The 18,468-nt window shown below is 42.6% G+C and overlaps 1 protein-coding gene across 1 annotated transcript in view; it reads left to right on the forward strand.

The window, feature by feature from the left end:
• Positions 1-8,228, forward strand: part of LOC138268219 (FH1/FH2 domain-containing protein 1-like) — a 1,001,023-nt gene extending 992,795 nt beyond the window's left edge. Inside the window, exon 23 of the mRNA XM_069217669.1 lies at positions 7,774-8,228. Coding sequence (XP_069073770.1) covers positions 7,774-7,856 — 83 coding nt within the window. The 3' untranslated portion in view covers positions 7,857-8,228. The remainder of the gene's footprint in view (positions 1-7,773) is intronic.
• The last annotated feature ends 10,240 nt before the right edge of the window (positions 8,229-18,468 follow it).

Here is an 18,468-nt window from a genome sequence, read left to right on the forward strand (position 1 = left end):
AGGTCTTTGCCCCTTCTACCCATACATAATCCACAGGACCCTTAACTTTGCAGTTGGAGATTTGTAAAACAATTTGACCACACTGAAAGTCAACAAGCACCTGAGTCTCATCACTGTGATTATCAATGGAGTTGACTGACTTTTTAAACTTTCGTTGGTTGCATACCGCAGAGAAATCTCCCTTCTTCTTGCAATGTGAGCAATAGCTTTTAGAAGCAGTACACGACTTATCATTGGCAAGATGTCCTTCTTTACCACATCTAAAGCATCTCTTCTTGTTGGTAGAACTTTGAGAGGAGTTAAGTTTGTCTTTTTACCACTACAGACACCTTCTTGGACTCTTGTTTCTTAATGACCTCAACGCACTTTAAGGAGTGTTCAATTCTTTTTGCAAGGAGAATGACCTCATCTAAATGTGGGTCATCTAACAACCATAGCTCATCACATACTTTGTCAATTCAGCATCCTAGCATGAATTGATCACAAATGTGTTCATCTAAGGTAGAGCCAAACTTGCATGAGGAGGCTAAATGTCTCAAATCGGTTAAGTAGTTCTCAACTGTTTCTCCTTCAATTTGTAACCTTCTACCGAAATAGTACCTCTCCAAGATCATGCTGATTTTTGGTAAATAATGTAAGTCTAATTTTTTAATACAAATTTCATACTCATTAAGAGTAATGGAGTCCGAGTCAGGAATATCAGGGAGATGGTCAAAAACCTCTTGGCGTTCCGTACATAGGCAGTGAAGTAGTAAAGCAGTCCTCCTTTCGGTACTTAGTGAAGTACCACAAACTCTAGCATACCTTTCTAATACTCTCTTCCACTTGCTCCATTTGATTGGAGGATCTCCAGGAGTGGAGAGGAAAAAAGGAGGAGCAGCAACTTTCTGCATTGTGCAGAGTTAACAAAAAAATATATTGTAACTAATGTATGATGGGAAAGAAAGAAAAGAAGAAGAAAAGAAAGGAAAAAAATAAGTGCAGCAGTGATGTAGTGCTATGATGCAGTAAAATGCTGTGTGTCAGATGCAAAGGATGACCTTTTGCCAGGCACAGAGTTTGTGGTTGTAAGTATTGTATACGTTGAATGTCAATTCTGTGTACCAGTCGCAGTTGAAGAGGCAACAAAATAACAGCGGACGCTGAAATTAAACTGGCTGGCTTGCATGTCAAACGTAGATGAAGTGTTGTGATAAGAAAGGCTGCTGTAGATCAGCAAGTAGAAATACAAAGCCAACTTAGCAACGAAGAATGCTAAAGCTGTAGACACTGAAATAACATGGCATCAGAGTGTAGTTGTCTTGGTAACAGCTTGGGCCGTTGCGTTGAAATCTACAAGTGAAGTTACAGAAAGCCGCTCGGTTGTCCTGGCAACCGAAGGCACGAGAGCGCCACCAGCGCTCGAGGCAGAAGCAGGAATGGGAGGACGGACAAACGAAAAAGACGGAATATTTGCTCAGAGAGGCTGGAGAAAATAGGAATAATGCGCAACTCACAGTTACATCGATCAAGTCCAGCAGAAAGTCCGTTTTCTTTCCCTTTTTTTTTGCTGATCATTTCTGTCAGGATGCTTCTTGAAATGCGCGTGGGAAAGCCCTTTGTCGCCAGTGTAACAAAGTACGAAGTTAAGACAGAAATCAAATCGCATGGCTAACGTGGATGAGTTTATTGTAGAAAATAGTCAGTTCTTTCTCAGAAGAAGCATCCGACCTCCGCCTCCCTCTGCAACCGTTGCCTTCTCGTTCGCATTCACGCTCCCAGGTTCTACCTCACGCTCCCACATTCTCTCACTACCATTCTCACGCTCACACATTCTAAGAACCCGAATATGGAATATAACAATAGCTTCATGTGATTCAGTGTTACTTCCTTGGGAAACTGTCTTCCTAAATAAATTCCATGTTCCCTTTGCCAGAGCTCTTATTTGTAGTCTTCAGATTCTTGCACGTTTCCTCCAGCACAGTAAGGTTTCACACAAATACCTACACAGTGGTTTTGGTTTCCCACACCCACAGGTCAAATAACTTCCCAGTATTTATGCACCTGGAGAACTCAGTAACAAAAACACAAGCTGCAAATGCTTTGCACTGTTACCTCACTATGGGCATTTACCTCACTTGTCAACAGTGTTGGTACGGAATAGCAGAGAAGTCTGTGTTGGATAAGCAGTAAACACGTCAGCTGCGACGTCTTTTGAAGCAGGTGAAACGATAATACAGTTGGAGATCCAGAGGGGGAATTGTAGACATTAGAGGAATGTGTAACAACACCATGCACTAAACTGCACAGAGTGCAGCCAGGTGGCACCGTCTAATAAGTACTTCTTAGTTTTTTGGAAAACGGCATTCCCACTTTTAGGAAATTAGGTTACTGGTTGAGAGGGCTGAAACTCTACTCAAGCAGCAACCACAATTCTTGACAGGGTGAATTCACAAAGAACACCAAATTAACCTGTGCTTATCCTTCTGGTAGCCCGGCACAGGATTAACGTAGATGCAGTATGTAAAGTATTTACGCAGCACTTCAAACAGTAATAAATTCAAAACACACCACAAGAAAAATGCCACACCAATTTAGAAAATTGGAGTACAATTTAATAAAATAATTGAGCCTAAACCAACAAAAATCCAATCAGTAGGTTCAGAGATACGTACTTTTAAAGATTTATTTAAAAATAGTGCCTAACTGTGCTTATCTGATTGCACCAGACCAGGAAAGTCACAAGTTCAGGCCAGCTGTGATGGAGTGTGAGTTGGATACAGGGAACAAGGTAGACCTGCTGAACAAAGTACCTCAAACCCTGGTGGCAAAGCATTGCAAGATCCCATGTTGGGGATGCGTTGCGCTGCAGCGGTTCAGAGGAGCTGCAGTATGTGATGCAGAGTCCTACATCAAGTATCAGTTGTGCTGCGGCGGTTCCGAGGGGCTGCTATGCGAAGTCCTGCATTGTAATGTAGTGGTTTAGAGGAGCTTCAGGTTCCTGCATCTGGGATGCATTGCACAGCGGTTGTTCTTAGATGGAGATGCATTGCGCTGCGTTGGTTCTGCCCACAAGACTATAGCTGGGTTGACAGAGTACCTTCAGGCCCGCTTCCATGGGTTGAGGTCTGGGGTAGCTCCACTTGATGGGGATAGACACAACAGGGAGAATCCAGGTTTAGTGTTCAAGGTGGTTAGGGACTTTTCTGTCCCTGCGGCTGTAATCAGGAGACCAGCCACTTAGCTCTTGGAGTCACTCTGATGATCCTGGGTTCAAGATGCAGGTCCCGTTCTTTTTACTCAGGCAGCAGAGTAGCACAACAGTACTTCTGAGTCTTCCACAGGTCCAGAGGTGTAATGAAGAGTTTGGTCTGAGCATCCAATACTTATACTTTGTGCCAGCTTTGATATAGGAGAAGGTTCTGCAGGTTTCAACCCCCAGAGTTGTTTAGAATTTCCTGCCTCCCTGCCCTGGCCCCAGCTTGCCTGGGGGTACAAATGACTAGTGTGGAACCTTTTGTGAATATGCTGAGACAGAGCATTTGTGATGTCCAAGAGTGGTAGGGGACAGTTCCTCATCCTGCCAAAAACTATTCCCCCTTTGTCTCACTGTCTGGGAACAGTACACAGAGACCAACTGCCAGCTACACGAACTCATGTGTGCCAGGATACAGACTGCAGCACTAAATGGTTGGGACAAGAAAATGCAATTTTTCGAAAAAGGCATTTTAGGAATTATGTTTTTAAATCTGACTTCACCATTAAAAAAGGTTTGAAATGACAATTCTTTAGACACCAAACTCGCCCTTCCCACCTGTTCCCACTTGAAAGTTATCATTTATTAAATGTAATATTGTAATCCGTTATCCTATGGGAGAGGAAGCTTTGCAGTAGTGAAAAACAAATGTAAGACTTTTTTTTACTACCAGGACATGTAAAAGTTAAAAGTACATTTCCTGCTTTTTTAAATACATTGCACCCTGCCTTCTGGCCTGCCCAGGACCTACCCTAGGGGTGACATATGTATTAAAAAGGAAGGTCTGGCATGGCAGGAGGTTTATTTTGCCAGGTCAAAATGGCATTTTGAAACTGCACACACAGGTTGCAATGGCAGGGCCGAGACATATTTAAAGGGCTCCTTAAATGAGTTGCACAATCAGTGCTACATACCCACTAGTAGCATTCAATATACAGGCCCTGGGTACAGGTAGTTCCACTTAACTAGGGACTTACATGCAGCAGTTCGATGAGAGCACAAGCACTTTAGCACTGCTTAGCGGTGATAAAGTTCACAGAGTCGTAAAAGCCAACCAAAACTTGTTCAGAAAACAGGAGAGTGAAGGCAAAAAGATTGGGGATGACACCACAGAAAGGGCCATCCCCAACATGGAAGTCCTAGTCCTGTAAGCTGTTTGGGAGTAGTGAGAAGACAGAGTAGGTGACACTTCCTGTGCTATGAGAAAAAAACATGCAATGCAAGGAAAGTTGCTAGCAAATCTTTGGAGATGATGAACTTCCCACTCTGGAATGACCTAGCTCAGCCTCCATAAGTATGTCATCACATCCCAGTCTAATGTGGAAGGTAATCCATTTCCAAAGGTAGAGGGGGTTGGATTAGGTTGAAATGTATTTTAATATTTTTTTTATTCATGGCATTTATTTCTACAGCATGTATTTGGTGCTGGGTGCCAACCAACGCTATATATTCACAAAATCCCCACGAAACGTATGTATATCACGAAGGGGGCAGTGTGAAGGTTAGGGTAACATATTACTAATGCTACAATATGTCTATTAAAGCGCTTCAGAATTACTTCCGTTGGCGCAGTTGCTTTAGAAAGAGACAAGTTTTCCTTCCCTCCTTAAACTGTCGAAACAAAGGGTGAAAACCTGATGTGAGGGTAGCTAGCCTGAAGGTCTAAGTGAAATATTTTGTTCTTTGAGTTATGTCTGAATAGCTAGCACGCCCTGGAAGTAGATAGTCCACTTTGAGGTGTTTCCATGTAACTAATACGGTACGAACGGTGTAATTCCCTCAGAGTGGAAGAAATATGGTTACTTCTATTTAGGTTTGAGATCTTACTGTCTTGAAGGTGCTTCACAATGGTGATATTTAAGCCACCAAGTAGTGCATTGCCACTGTCACTGTGAGAGATGGTACTAGGAATGCATGACTTAATTTCGCGTAAGCTGCTACCAGAAGGGTCAACTAGCACCAAGCTTTTTGTGGCAGTTTAGTCTTGTGGAATTTAAAGAAGAACTGGGAGTCATTGTCAAATTATTTTTGGGTTAGCTTCACATATGAACGATAGGCTGTCTAGGGCCATGAGTCATGACATGGCATTGGGCAGTAATGTCCTCTGTAGAGAAGTACACACGCAGTTTTAATCGGATTTATCTTCAGCTACACTTCAGATATCCATGTTTGTTTCAGCTCAAGACAAGAATTTAGTAGCTGGAACAGATTAAAATGGAGTAACAAATATGTACTGATAAATATCGACGTTGTGATTGCCAAGCAGGACACTCCATTGTTCCATTTATAGTTGTAATGTGTTTGTTGAGGGCATACATTACAGTGTGATGCTGCAGGTCACAGAGGTCATGGGAAGGAGGGATATCACACATAAAGCTATACACCTAGGACTACATGTCTTGAAATAGCAACTCATGGCAACCAGAGAGAACAGATGCAGGAGAAACAAATCACGACTGATGCTGGAAATCCCCAAAATAAAAAAAAGTCCACGACACTGGAGCAGGCTGTCTCATTTCTGGCCCCGAAACTCTGCAACAGTCTGCCTGAGGAACTGTGGATTAATAACAACCTACAGTTATCTACAAGGTACCTGAAAACTCACCTATTCGGAATCTAACCTGTAAGACCTAACTGGAAGACACTAGTCGTCTCCATGAACACCTCAGTTTCACACTATAACAGAATACCATTTTGTCTGCTCCCAGGTTCTGTGCTTTCTCTTAATTTTGTTTATTTCTACCTGTAAAGCGCTCCACTGCCCATGAAGCTAGATCTGGGCTACATACTAAAGACAAACAAAGAAATATGAATACATTTCTGCCTCCAGGAGAGGATTCAGAAGGTCCATTATAGCACCGAGTGGTTGAAGTAGTATCAGCGAGAAAGAGTGATAAAGGAGTGCTTAGTGATGTGTGAAGTTGAATACCACAGCCAAGTTAAAGATAAAAAAAAATGCAGTGTCTCCCTTTTTTTGTGATTTGAAGGACATCGTCGATGATGAAATTATCAGTGTTAAGTGCTGAAATAAGATAAGTGCTCACATAAACAAGCGTTGGTAAAGTCAGTGGGTCTCGCCTATGAGAGGTATCAACTTTGGCAATGTTTTGTAGCAGTGGTGTACAGCAGCATGGCTGCTTTGCAGTGTGGCTAAAACTAATTTTTAAAAGCGCTATGATGCAGCCAGGGCTAGAGTGCTCTTTTTTTTTATTCTTTTTTTTTTAAATGCATTAGCACTGGATGCATCACTCCTTTTTTTGTATTAATATTTTAGCCACATTGCTAATTAGCATGGCTAGAAACCATTGCCAAATTCGGCAATGCCAATGCTGTACAGCATGAACAAAAGGCAATGGCAGAACCAGTAGTCTCAAAGTTGAGGCCTATTGGCTTTGCCAATGTCTGCTAGGTCTCTGCACAATTCCCTTGTGATTCTGAGCAGTTAATTTCCCCCTGTGTGAAAAGGAAAAAAATATGAGGTAACAAAATATCCTATTCCATAAAAAATATTTATTGTACCCATGTCCGTTACTTAGCGAAAATATATTTGAAAGCAGATATCTTTTGTAAAAATAAAAGCAGATAACATCTGTTGTCACAGCAAACAACTATTTCAAAGGAGGAAAGGGCTTTCTTGAAGTGTATCTGGTATAGCTAGACATGTCAATAGGTTAAACAAGGAAGACAGGAAAGAAAACAAAGTAGTGCCTCAGTTACAGCACCATCAGCACCAGGACAACAATCAAGCTGAATTAATTAGTACTTTGTCTGTGCTCCACCCCGAAAGAAGAGAGAGTGAAGCCCACATACAGTGATCATTTAAAATGCTGCAAATAAGGGTGACAGAAAACCCAACGAATGTTAAGCAATGGGGAGGTGCAAGCCTCTTGTTGTTAACAGTATTGCCCCCTGCAAGCGAGAGAGTATGCAGAGCATGCGCTGTCAGAGGCGAGACATAAAGACATTTACTTAAAATATTACCTTTGATTCTTACCGACCACGGGCTTCACCATGATATCGGAAGTGTACGTGTATCCCCCACACAGTGACGACCACATGTTCTTTTTGTAGCAGGAGGTAAATTTCCATAGATGAGTCAGATGGACAGCATGAGGAAAATAGCCAGGTTCATGTACATCGTCCAACCATTTTTAGCACCTGGCCTCTCTTGTTTTTTAAGACTTTGACAGATTCATACAATCACATTTGGTCATTACTTCCCATATTTGAGGTATGATAGAGGAGCTGTCTAACTAACGTTTTCTTTTTAGTTGCAAGGAAGTACGTACTGAAAATGGAAATATCACTTCTTCCTGATCCCGTTTTTTCTCTCTATGAGTCATTTCAACTCTTTATATTAAATGTGTGAATCAAAATCATTGTACCAACCATTGCCATTCCTAGTACAAATTCACTTAATTTTGCTTTAAAAACGTTAATTGTGGCTGCGAGAAGGTTGTCCTTCCATAAAGCATTTTGTGTTGCAGTGATGAGAATCTAAAGTGTATTTTCTAAAATGTTTTTCTAATCTTCTGCAGTAAGAAGAACTCTGAAACGTGGTGTCAGTGATGCTATGGCAGAGGCACTGGGCCTGACCAAATCAAGCGAAGTTCAGGTCTGAAACTCTGGTCCTGTGAAGGTGAACATAAAAAGCAAATGGTGTGATTTCTTTCCTCCTCGCTGAAAGAGAGCATAAAAAACGACTACATACTTATTTTAAATGGCACGTCAATGACAATCAATATAATGGCCATTTGGTGAAGATTGGAAAGAAAAGGGCTATTCAAGCAAAAACATTACCCACTGCTGTTGACCGTGTACGCCGATGCCACATGGATTATGTACTACAGAAACTGTATATCTATAAAATAGCTGTTCATATTTATAAGCGACGGAATTCTGTCGGGTATATAGGCAAATAAGCTAAGTGCAATGCTAAAGGTATATATAAAATGTATAAATAAAGTTTTATATAGAATGTTGATCAAAGGTTTTACAGCTTTCCATTTTGTCTCCCATTATTTTTACTTTCCTCTATGTTTTTCTTATGTCTTTTGAACACTTTTAAAGTGGCTTTGGGCTTTCCAACCAGAGGGGAATTTCGACGTGGCAGTGTATGAGGATTTGTTTTGGTAAAGCTGGGTGGAGGTGTTTTTTACATGGTTCACTAATATGGGGGAGGTGGGGAAGTGAAAACCTTACCTGTAACAAGTTCAGACAAATGTTCCTGACTTTGCCCAACTGAAGATTCCAGTGACTAGCCACGGATTCTTTCCAGGCTGGGAGACCTGCCCAAGAAGACATGTACCTGCAGTGTACTGGCCATGTTTGCTGCCCAGCAGGATGAGTTTTTCATCCCACCGTTCATGGCTGCCCTAAGGCGTAGTAAAGAAACACACAAACAGCTGCCGCTGGGCAGTTTTACCTATACGGCCAGAACCACTAGAAATCGAGTCTTGACGGTCTGCTCGAGGCCTTGACCAGTAGCTGAAATGTTTTCCCTGTGCCGCGAGGGCCCCAATACCATTTATTTTTCTTCTTCTCTAGGTTTGTCTTTAACAAAGTTGGTGAAGCGTAAAAAATATTTTTTTAAATGTATGTTATGTTGCGAGACACAGGTCTTAACAACATCAAGCACCTTCATTTTTGGGGCATTACTACAGAATATTGTACGCATTATATCATAGGACAAAGTTCACAAAGTAGCATTTCGGACTTTACAAAACAAAATTTCAATTTTGGACTATTCTACCCATCACAGAACAAAAACAAGCATTGGCAAGCCAGTAGGCCTTTCCCATGCAAGAGCTATTGGCTTTTCCAATTAGTTTTAGCCACGTTACACTCCAGCATACATACTGTTCAGCATGGCTAAAAGTTATTGGCATAAAGGAAAGTGTTCTGAAGTGGCATAGAGTGTCGTGGAGTGGCATATATTGAAGTAGAGTAAAGTGGAGTGGCCTATTTTTTTCCTGGAGCGTCATTGAGGGAGTAGAGTGTCAGAGTGGAAAGGCACATAGAGTGCTGTAGAGTTGTTTGGTGTAGTGTCAGTGTTGTAGAGCAGAGTGGAGTAAAGTAGTGTGGAGGTGAATCAGAATGGAGTAGTGTTGTAGCGTAGAGTGGGGTAGAGCAGCGTAGATTGTCATAGAGTGGAGCAGCATGGAGTGGTGTAGTGCAGTAGAGTGGAATGGCGTGGAGTGGGGTGCATAGAGTGTTGTAGAATGGAGTGGTATTCAGTGATGGAGAGTGGAGGAGTGTGTCATAGAATGGAGTAAAGTGTTGTAGCATAGAGTGTAGTGGCAGTCTAGAGGGGCATAGAGGAAAGTGGAGTGGCGTGTTGTACAGTGGAGTTGTGCGGTATAGAGAGGAGCGACAGAGTGGGGTGGCATGTCATGGGGTAGAGTGGGGTGTTGCATCAAAGAGTGGAGTGGTGTGTCATAGAGATGAGGGGCATAGAGTGGAGTAGCTTGTCAGAGTGGTGTGGCATGTCAGAGGGCAGTGGCATGTCGTGGACTGGTATTGCATGAAGTGGTATGGAGGGGCATAGAACTGCACAGCGTTGATTAAAGTGTCGGAGTAGAGTAGAATGTCAGAGTGGCATGGAGTGGTGTAGACTAGAGGAGCACAGAGTGGTGTGTCATAGAGTGGAGTGGCATACAGTGGAGTGACGTAGAGTGGACTTGCATGTCCTAGAGCAGAGTAGAATGTCTTCGCGTAGAGTGGATTGGCATGCCTTAGAGTAGAGAGGAGTGGTGTGTTGTAGAGTGACTTGTTGTAGAGGGGAGTGGCGTGTCGTGGAGGGGCATATAGTGGAGTGGCGGAACATGGAGTGGCTTCTCATAGATTAGCGTGGCATGTTAGAATGCTGTTGCATGCCTCGGAGTGCATAGAGTGTAGTGTTGTGTTTAAAGAGGAGTAGCATGTTGTAGATTGGAATACAATGGAGTGGCGTAGTGTGGAGTATGCATGGTGTGGTACTGCACTCCTATTACAGACAATACATTTTCAGTTGAAATGACCATTACATTTGCATAGGCATACAGTTTTACTGATAAAACTATACAGCACACAAACAAAACTGTCGGAATGTCATCACCTAGTGTATATTTTTATATTAAAACATATGTTTCCACCACACTTCAGAAGTACACTAAAGTGCTTAATTTGTGCTTTCCTAATTCTGATGCATTCTGAAATATTTGCACAGTTCATTTACATATATTTAAATTTTGTTGTGTGCTAGAAAATAATAACATTGTTCCTTCCGCCTTCTTCCCGCACACCCCTTATGCCCAGCATGACTGTCTCATAAATCCTGTCACTGTGAGGTCAGAGAAGGAAAAGTAAATAACAAGCTTCCTTGGAAGATAGAGCCTGACAGTCTACCTCTGACTCTGAATGCACAGCAAATGTGACAAGATAAGAACAGGCTATGCTCCATGGGAAGGACTAACTCAAACTGGACAGCCTAAAAGAAATAAAGTTAGCAAATAGAAAGGAAGCATTTGTGAGTTACGAAACACAAAGCCAATGGTAAGCAATTAGTGGATTATATTTCCTGGGAAGTTTTCAAAATGTTCCCAGGATGCCTTTAGCAAACTATCCAGTTGTGCTGACTGCTGCTTAGCATGACTAAAAGTTTGTGGCCGAAAGGAGAGAGGCATGGAGTGGAGTGGGGCGGAGTGTTTTTGAGTGACATAGAATGGAGTGGCATAGAGCATTGTGGAGTGTTGTGGATTAGAATTGTGTGGAGTAAAGTAATGTGGAGTTGTGCAGAGTGGAATAGTGGTATAGAATGGCAAAGAGCTGAGTAGATTATCTTAGAGTGGAGCGGCATAGAGTGGTGTAGAATATTAGAGTGGAATGGCATAGAGTGGAGTAGAGTGCCATAGAGTGGAGTGGCGTAATGTGTGGTAGAGTGGAGTAGTATTGAATGGCATATGGTGGAATGGCGTAGAGTGGAGTTGCGTTCCATAGAATAGAGTGGAGTGGCTTGTCATAGAGTATAGTGGAGTGGCATGTCATAAAGTAGTTTGGAGGGGTATGTCGTAGATTAGTGTGTCATAGAGTGGATGGATGGAGAGTGGATTGAGGTGTCGTAGAGTGGCATGTCAAAGTGACATGGAATGGTGTGTCATAGAGTAAAGTGTTGTAAAAGTGGTGTACTGTGTCTTAATAGGTGTAGAGTACAGTGTTGTCAAGTGGAGTATGCATTGTGTGGTAGTGCACTGCCATTACAGACAACACATTTTCAATTGAAGTGACCATTATGTTCACACAGACATACACTTTTACTGATAAAACTATAGAGCACAAACACTAAGGTGTGGAAATGGCATCACCTAGTGTATTGAACTGTTGTGATTATATTAAAATATTTGCTTCCACCACACTTCAGAATGTGGCACAATGAGAAGAAAATTCAAAGGCCGGTTTACAGAAAGCGAGCACTTGTAGAAAAATACAAGGAGCCCTAGTAAACGAGCTATGCTTAATGAAAGGGACTTACTCAAACTGGACAGCCTAAAATACATAAAGCCAATACATAGAAAATGAGGAACTGTGAGTTACAAGACACAAAGCCAATTGTAAACAATAGGCGGAATGCCTTCCTTTGGAAGCTTTCAGAATGTTCCCAAGAAGTCTTTAGCAAGCCTGGGTTGCAGTGCTGTATAGTGGAGTAGAGTGTGAGTGGCATGGAGTGTAGGGTCGTAGAGTGTAGTGAAAGGTCAAAGAGTGTTGTGAAGTGGCACACAAAGGAGTAGCGTGGAGTGGCATTGAGTGTCATGTTGAAGAGCGGAGGGGCACAGAACGGAGTGGAGTGGCATAGCGTGGACTACAGTGGCAAAGAGAGGCATAGAGTGTCACAGAGCAGAGTGGTGAAGTGTGGAGTAACGTAGTTTAAAGTGTCTTAGATTGGAGTGGTGTAAAGTTGCAGAGTATCATAGAGTGGAGTGATATAGAATAGACTGTCTAAGATTAGAGTATGGAGGGTTGTAGAATGTCGTTGAGTGGCCTACAGTGAAGTGGGATGGAGTAGAATGCTGTAAAGTGGAGTAGAGTTTAATGGAGTAGACTCGGAGCGGAGTGGTGTTGTAGAGTGTCCTAGAGTGAAGTGGCATAGAGTAGAGTGCTGCAGAGTAGAGTACAGAGACATAGTGCAGTGGTGCAGATTAGATTAGATTGGATTGGTATAGAGTGCATAGGTTTTGATTAAAGTGGTTTAGAGTGCAGTGACATAGAGTGAAGGTATGCATGGTAGCGTACTGTGGTGTAGAGTGGCATTGAGTGCAGTGGCATAGAGTAGAGAGTTTGAGAGTACAGTGGCATAGAGTTTAGTGATGCAGAGAGGAGTGGTCTAGAGTACAGTGGTGGAGAGTAGAGTAGTGTCAGAGTGCAGTGTTGCAGAGTAGAATGGCGTCGATTTCAGTGGCAATTGCAGTGTTACAGAGTAGAGTGTCAGAGTGTAGTGGTGTATAGTAGAGTTGCATAGAGTGCACTGGTATAGAGTAGAGCGGTATAGAGAGCAGTGGCATAGATTATACTGGCATAGAATGCAGTGGTACAGAGTAGATTGGTGTAGAGTGCATTGGTTTTGAGTAAAGTGGTGTAGAGTGCAGTGGTTTTGAGTAAAGTGGTGTAGAGATGCATAGAGTTGTATGGCACAGCATAGATTGCAGTGGCACAAAGAGGCGGAAAATGCAGTGGTGTAGAGTAGATTGGTTGAGATTAGAGCGAAGTGGCATAGAATGTGGTGGTGCAGGGTAGAGTAGAGTGCCCTAGAGTGCAGTGGTGCAGAGTAGATTAGAGTGGCGTAGAGTGAAGTGATGCAGAGTAGAGTGGCCTTGAGCATGATGACAGTGTAGTAAAGTGGCATAGAGTACAGTGGTGCAGAGCATGGTTGCTTAGAGTACAGTGGTGCACAGTAGAATAGACTGGCGTAGACTGTAAAGATGAGGGCAATGGTGTAGAGTATTAGTCTAGAGTATAGTGGTGTAGAGTGCAGTGGTACAGAGGGATTGGAGTAGACTGCAGTGATGTAGAATGCATTGCATTTGAGTAAAGTGAAGAGTGATATAGAGTAGATTGTTTCAGAGAAAAGTCAAGTGCACATTGAGGCAATAGGGCCCCTCCTGGACCAATACGTGCCACGCTATAAGCAGCGAGATAGGATTGAAGAAAAGTTAGTAAGAACATGAGAGCTGGCTGGCTGATCACTTTAAACTGCCGCTTTTCAGGCGATACCCCACCAACGTGAGTAATGTCAGACGATAATTCTGTGTGGTATATAGATTATATGCTGGTATATTTCCCACTATGTCAGCAGGTGGCAGATTTCTGAATCTTGCACAGACAAGAGAGAGACCACTACCCACACCTGATTTGGATAGGGGCTAATAAGTGCAAACAAGACTCAGCAGGGACCTGCTGGAAGATGCTAGGATGGGAAATATAATGCATCTGAAGTGGAGATCATGCACTATAAAAACGTTGGCCCTAGATGCCATGGGAACTCTGAAGCAACTTGCCCCTGGAGACACTTACTAACGGCTTGGGAAACTCTGACTGACTACCTGATGTCAAAATATCCAGTTAAAGGCTCCAGTAAGGGGCTTGTATAAGGCCCCGCAAGCCTCCAGTGCTGCCGAAACACATCCGGACGATGAAAGCTAAAATCAATGGAATACTCTGGCAACTGCAGCGCAGTGCAGAGGACCCAGAGCTACTGCAGTCTCTCTGGAACAAGCGAGGACGCTGGAAAAAGAAATATGGATTTTTAAACAAAATAGGCAAGAAACCCTATGGTCAAAGCTATTCCACACTGGCAAACTAAAAGATTTGAAGGGATTTCGGAAGCTGGTCTATGAGATACCTAAATGTCCATGGGCAGCTTGCAATGCAAATATATATAGGATGATTGGTTTAAGCACCTAACATTGCACTTCTCAGGAACTATGTTAAATTCAGCTGATCAAATGCGACCACAGGAGATTTTTAGAGACACAGTCCCGTCTGATCCCCTAGGGTACACGGCTGACACATTAAGTAATATCATCAATAATTCCCAGTCAGATTGTGCTCCTGGGCTAAATGGAATCCCCAATGCTATCTTTAAAGAACATCCAGCATAGTAGCAGAAGGGACTATTCGGGGAAGCCAGAAAGGCTCAATCATTTATCCCATCTTTAAAGGAGGAGCAGCAACATCCTTAAGTAATGACTGCTTAACAGCTCTATTGGATGCGGATATCAAGTACTTCTCAACCTTATTGCTTAAGGATTTAGAGTTATGGGCATCAAAGCCAAGTAGGCTACCTCTGAAACAGACGTGGTTTGTGAGGAAGTAAGCCACTTTGACCAATCTAATGGCTGCAGGCTTTGCTCTCAATAGAGCAAAGTCCACTGGCACATCCTTATACGTGTTTTGTGGACTTTAAAGCAGCATTTGGTAGTATCCCACACAACAACCTTTGGGTAAAGCTCCAGCAGTGGGGGCTCCCGAAGAACCTCCTAAGGGCAGTCCAACTGCTTTACACAGAAAATTGGGTGAAAAGGTTGGCGATGATACTCACCTCTCACAGCAGTTAGAACATCCAAGGGTTAAAGCAAGGGTGCGTTCTTGCGCCTCTCCTCTCTAACTTATACATCTTTGACCTTTCACCGGATTTGAAGGCACTGGCATCACATGCCCCAGCCTTGGTGGCACCCCGCTTTCCAACATCGGGAATGCAGACGATTTGCTCTTACTCAGCAACACTAGGGTAGATTTGCAGAGACTGACCAACCGTCTGGCAATATACATTGCTGACAATGGCGTTGTGATTAATTTGAAAAAAAAATGATAGTTATCCCATTAATCCGCCACATTTTAAATAAACGCAAACGGCATTTCAATGGTGACACAATAGATTAGACCTCGTCGTACACATACCTAGTCGTTAAAAAAGATTCAAGGAATTTGTTTACCCCGCAAATGGGAGCTATTGGGGGTAAAGCCTTAGCATTACACTTTGCCTTTTCAACTTTGACAAAATTGTTCCAGGGACATAATTTACAACAACTGGCAGCAGTCATGATGGCAAGACTAATACCATCCCTTTCTTATGGGAGCAAAATGATGGTGGGCTCAGACTCTAATCTTTTAGAAAAAATTATAATAAAAATCTATAAAACGATGTTTTGATTGCTGAGCTCAGCATCACTCGCCCAAGTCAGGTTGGAATTCTCACTGACCAGACAGGATTCAGCCATGTCAGCAGTATTTGTGAAATGTTGCCACAAGTTGGGAACTGCTCCAGAGGGGGCACTAGCCATCCTGGTTTGGTCTGAAATCAACCTCCAAAGATGCTGCCTATAAGAAATGTCTTGATGGTTGTATAAGGAAGCTTGGCTGGGTGAATTATGGGATTTGGATACAATACATACTCCCTAGAATTTAAAAGGGTTGTGAATAAAACCACAAAACTGCAACGTTTGATAAAGGACAAAAGGGTAGTTGCTAAAGGCTCACCTGGATGGCTGGTGTTGAACTCCTACAGTGAACAAAAGGCTTGTGTCTCTTTGAAGCTCCCTACTCTTAGAAAGCCAAATAGAAATTTCTGTTGTTACTGCTGGCAGTGATCCCTACATTGGACTTCTTACTAAAGTGGCAGGAAATGGTTCAGCAGGGGGACAGGTTACGTCGCTTGTGCCACCAGGCAAATGAATTGCCGCTGCATAGCTTATGCATTTCTCCCTGATTACTCCATCAGCAGAGGACCATGCTAAGGAAAGAATACAAGTTACTGGGATTGAGATCATGCAGATGGGTAGTAATAGAAGTGTCAATCCTCAGAACTTAATTCTTAATGTCTGATTGGGGCAATTTCTGGATATTTTTAAGGACATGGTTAAAGAAAACTCAGTTATTTAACGTGAGGATAAGGCTGTTAAGTGTGGGCACTTGAAGGGCTTATGAAAGGGATGAATCACTAGAGATTAGTAAGGTTCATTCAACCCCGGCCTATCGCTTCCATATCAGGGTCAACAAGAGAAGATTCTCCAAATGGAGGGCCCTCAGACGCGACGGGTTGCTAGGGCTTATGAGCGTCATTCAGCCCTGATCCTATCTCACTGCCTTGGGGCCCTTAGTAAATGTCATTTAACCCCATGCCCTCCCTCTCTTTATCAGGGTTAGCTAGGTAAGACTTATCCCTTGAAGGACCTCACAAATGTGATGGGCTGCTAGGGGCTATGGGTATCAACTAGGCCCTATCCAGTCTCACAATGTTGAGGCACTGAGGAAAATTTTAATCAGAGGTAGTATTTGCACTTACTTATTGCACTCTAGCACTTTACACTTTCCTATCTCGCTGCCTTAGGCCCCTTAGTTAAACTCAAAACCGAGAGGCACATCTTGCTCTCTGCTTAATGCACTAGCACTCCAGCACTTTACGCGCATACTCGACCAGCCAGCTGACTTATGATGGCATTAAGCTATGCATATGGCACTTATGATAATGTAACCATGTTTTTAAACTGATCTGTCTGAGCCTAGGATTATAACAATTATAACACTGCAAGCTTTTAACTTGGTTTAGTCAGTTGAGACCCTAGGCAGTTGTAAGTGTACCCATAACCCGATTCCACCAGCAAAGAGAAACAACTTAGCCCATCAATCATCGTAGGGACCCAGAATATTTGTTTTGATACAATGCAGGTATATTAGGAAGTATGGATAAGGACTGTGGGTCTTTTACAGATTGTCACATTTTAAATTGTCGGTTGTATGTTTGTGATTTGATTATGGGTAAGGAGTGTGGGTCTTTTACAAATTGTCACGTTTTAAATTGTTGATGTATGTTTGTAATGTTATTTTATTAGCGGTACACCTATGTATATTACGTAATGGTTTATGGTTTTAATTGACTAATAAACTAAACTTACCAAGTGCTTAGAGTGGAGTGGTGTAAGTAGAGAAGAATAGATTGCAGTGGTGCAGAGTAGATTAGATTGGCATAGCATAGAGTGAGGTGATGCAAAGTAGAGTGTAGAGGCATACCATGCATTTGCATAGAGTGCAGTAGTATGGTGTAGAGTGCAGTGTTGTAGATTGTTGTAGAGTATAGTGGTGTTGGGTGCAGAGTAGTTTGTCATACAGTTCATTGGTTTTGAGTAAAGTGGTATGGAGTGCAAAGTTAGAGTAGAGTGGTGTAGAGAAGCGGGTTGCAGTGTAGGTTGCAGTGGTATAGAGTGGCATAGACTGGATTGGTGCAGAGTGAAGTAGAGTGGCATAGATTGCTGTGACTTAGAGTAAATTGTTTTAGAGTAGAATGAAGTAGCTTGGAGTGGTGAAGAGTATGGTACAGTGGCATAGGGTGCAGTGGTGTAGACTAGAGTGGGGTAGGGGGCAGTGGCATAGAGTAGATTGATTCAGAGTAGTGTGGTAGTGCAGCATAAATTATAATGGTGCAGTGGACTTGTGTAGAGTACATTGGCATGAAGTGGTACAGGGTAGAGTGCATTTGTGTGAAGTGCAGTGTTGTAGAGTGGAGCACTAGAGTGCAGTGCTGCGGAGTAGAGTAGCAGAGTGCATGGGCATTGAGTAGAGTGGTGCAGAGTGTATAGACATAGAGTGCAGTGGCATGGACTGGAGTGTCAGTTGAGTGGTATGGCATAGAGTGGAGTGGTGCAGAGTAGATTTTAGTGTGTTGGAGTGGTGCAGAGCGGAGTTGCATAAAGTGGAGTAAGTATGTTGTGGTAGTGTACTGCCATTACAGACAATACATTTTCAATTGAGATGACGATACATTGCACAGATATACAGTTTTACTGCTGAAACTACAGTACACAAACAATAATGTGTGTAAATGTCATCACCAAATCTATTGATTTGTTATGATCATATTAAAATATGTATTCCCACCACACCTCATAATTACCAATAAATGTGCTACATTTGTGCTTTCCTAATGTGAATATGCTCTGAAACATCTGCACACTTCATTTGCAGACAATTACATTTTGTTGTGTGCTAGAAATAAAATACAGCCTTCTTCCTGCACACCCACACCACCCAGCAGGTCACATAAATCCTCTCACCGTGAAGTCAGAGAAAGAAAAGTAAACACCAAACTTCCTTCAAAGGCAGAGCCTGACCTTTGACCTCTGTCCTTAAATGCACAGCAAATGTAACAAGATAAGAACAAAATATAAAGGCCTGTTTACAGAAAGCCAATACTGGCAGAAGAATAC

This window comes from Pleurodeles waltl, chromosome 12 (genome assembly GCF_031143425.1).
Source record: "Pleurodeles waltl isolate 20211129_DDA chromosome 12, aPleWal1.hap1.20221129, whole genome shotgun sequence".
In the NCBI taxonomy this organism is placed as follows: Eukaryota; Metazoa; Chordata; class Amphibia; order Caudata; family Salamandridae; genus Pleurodeles; species Pleurodeles waltl.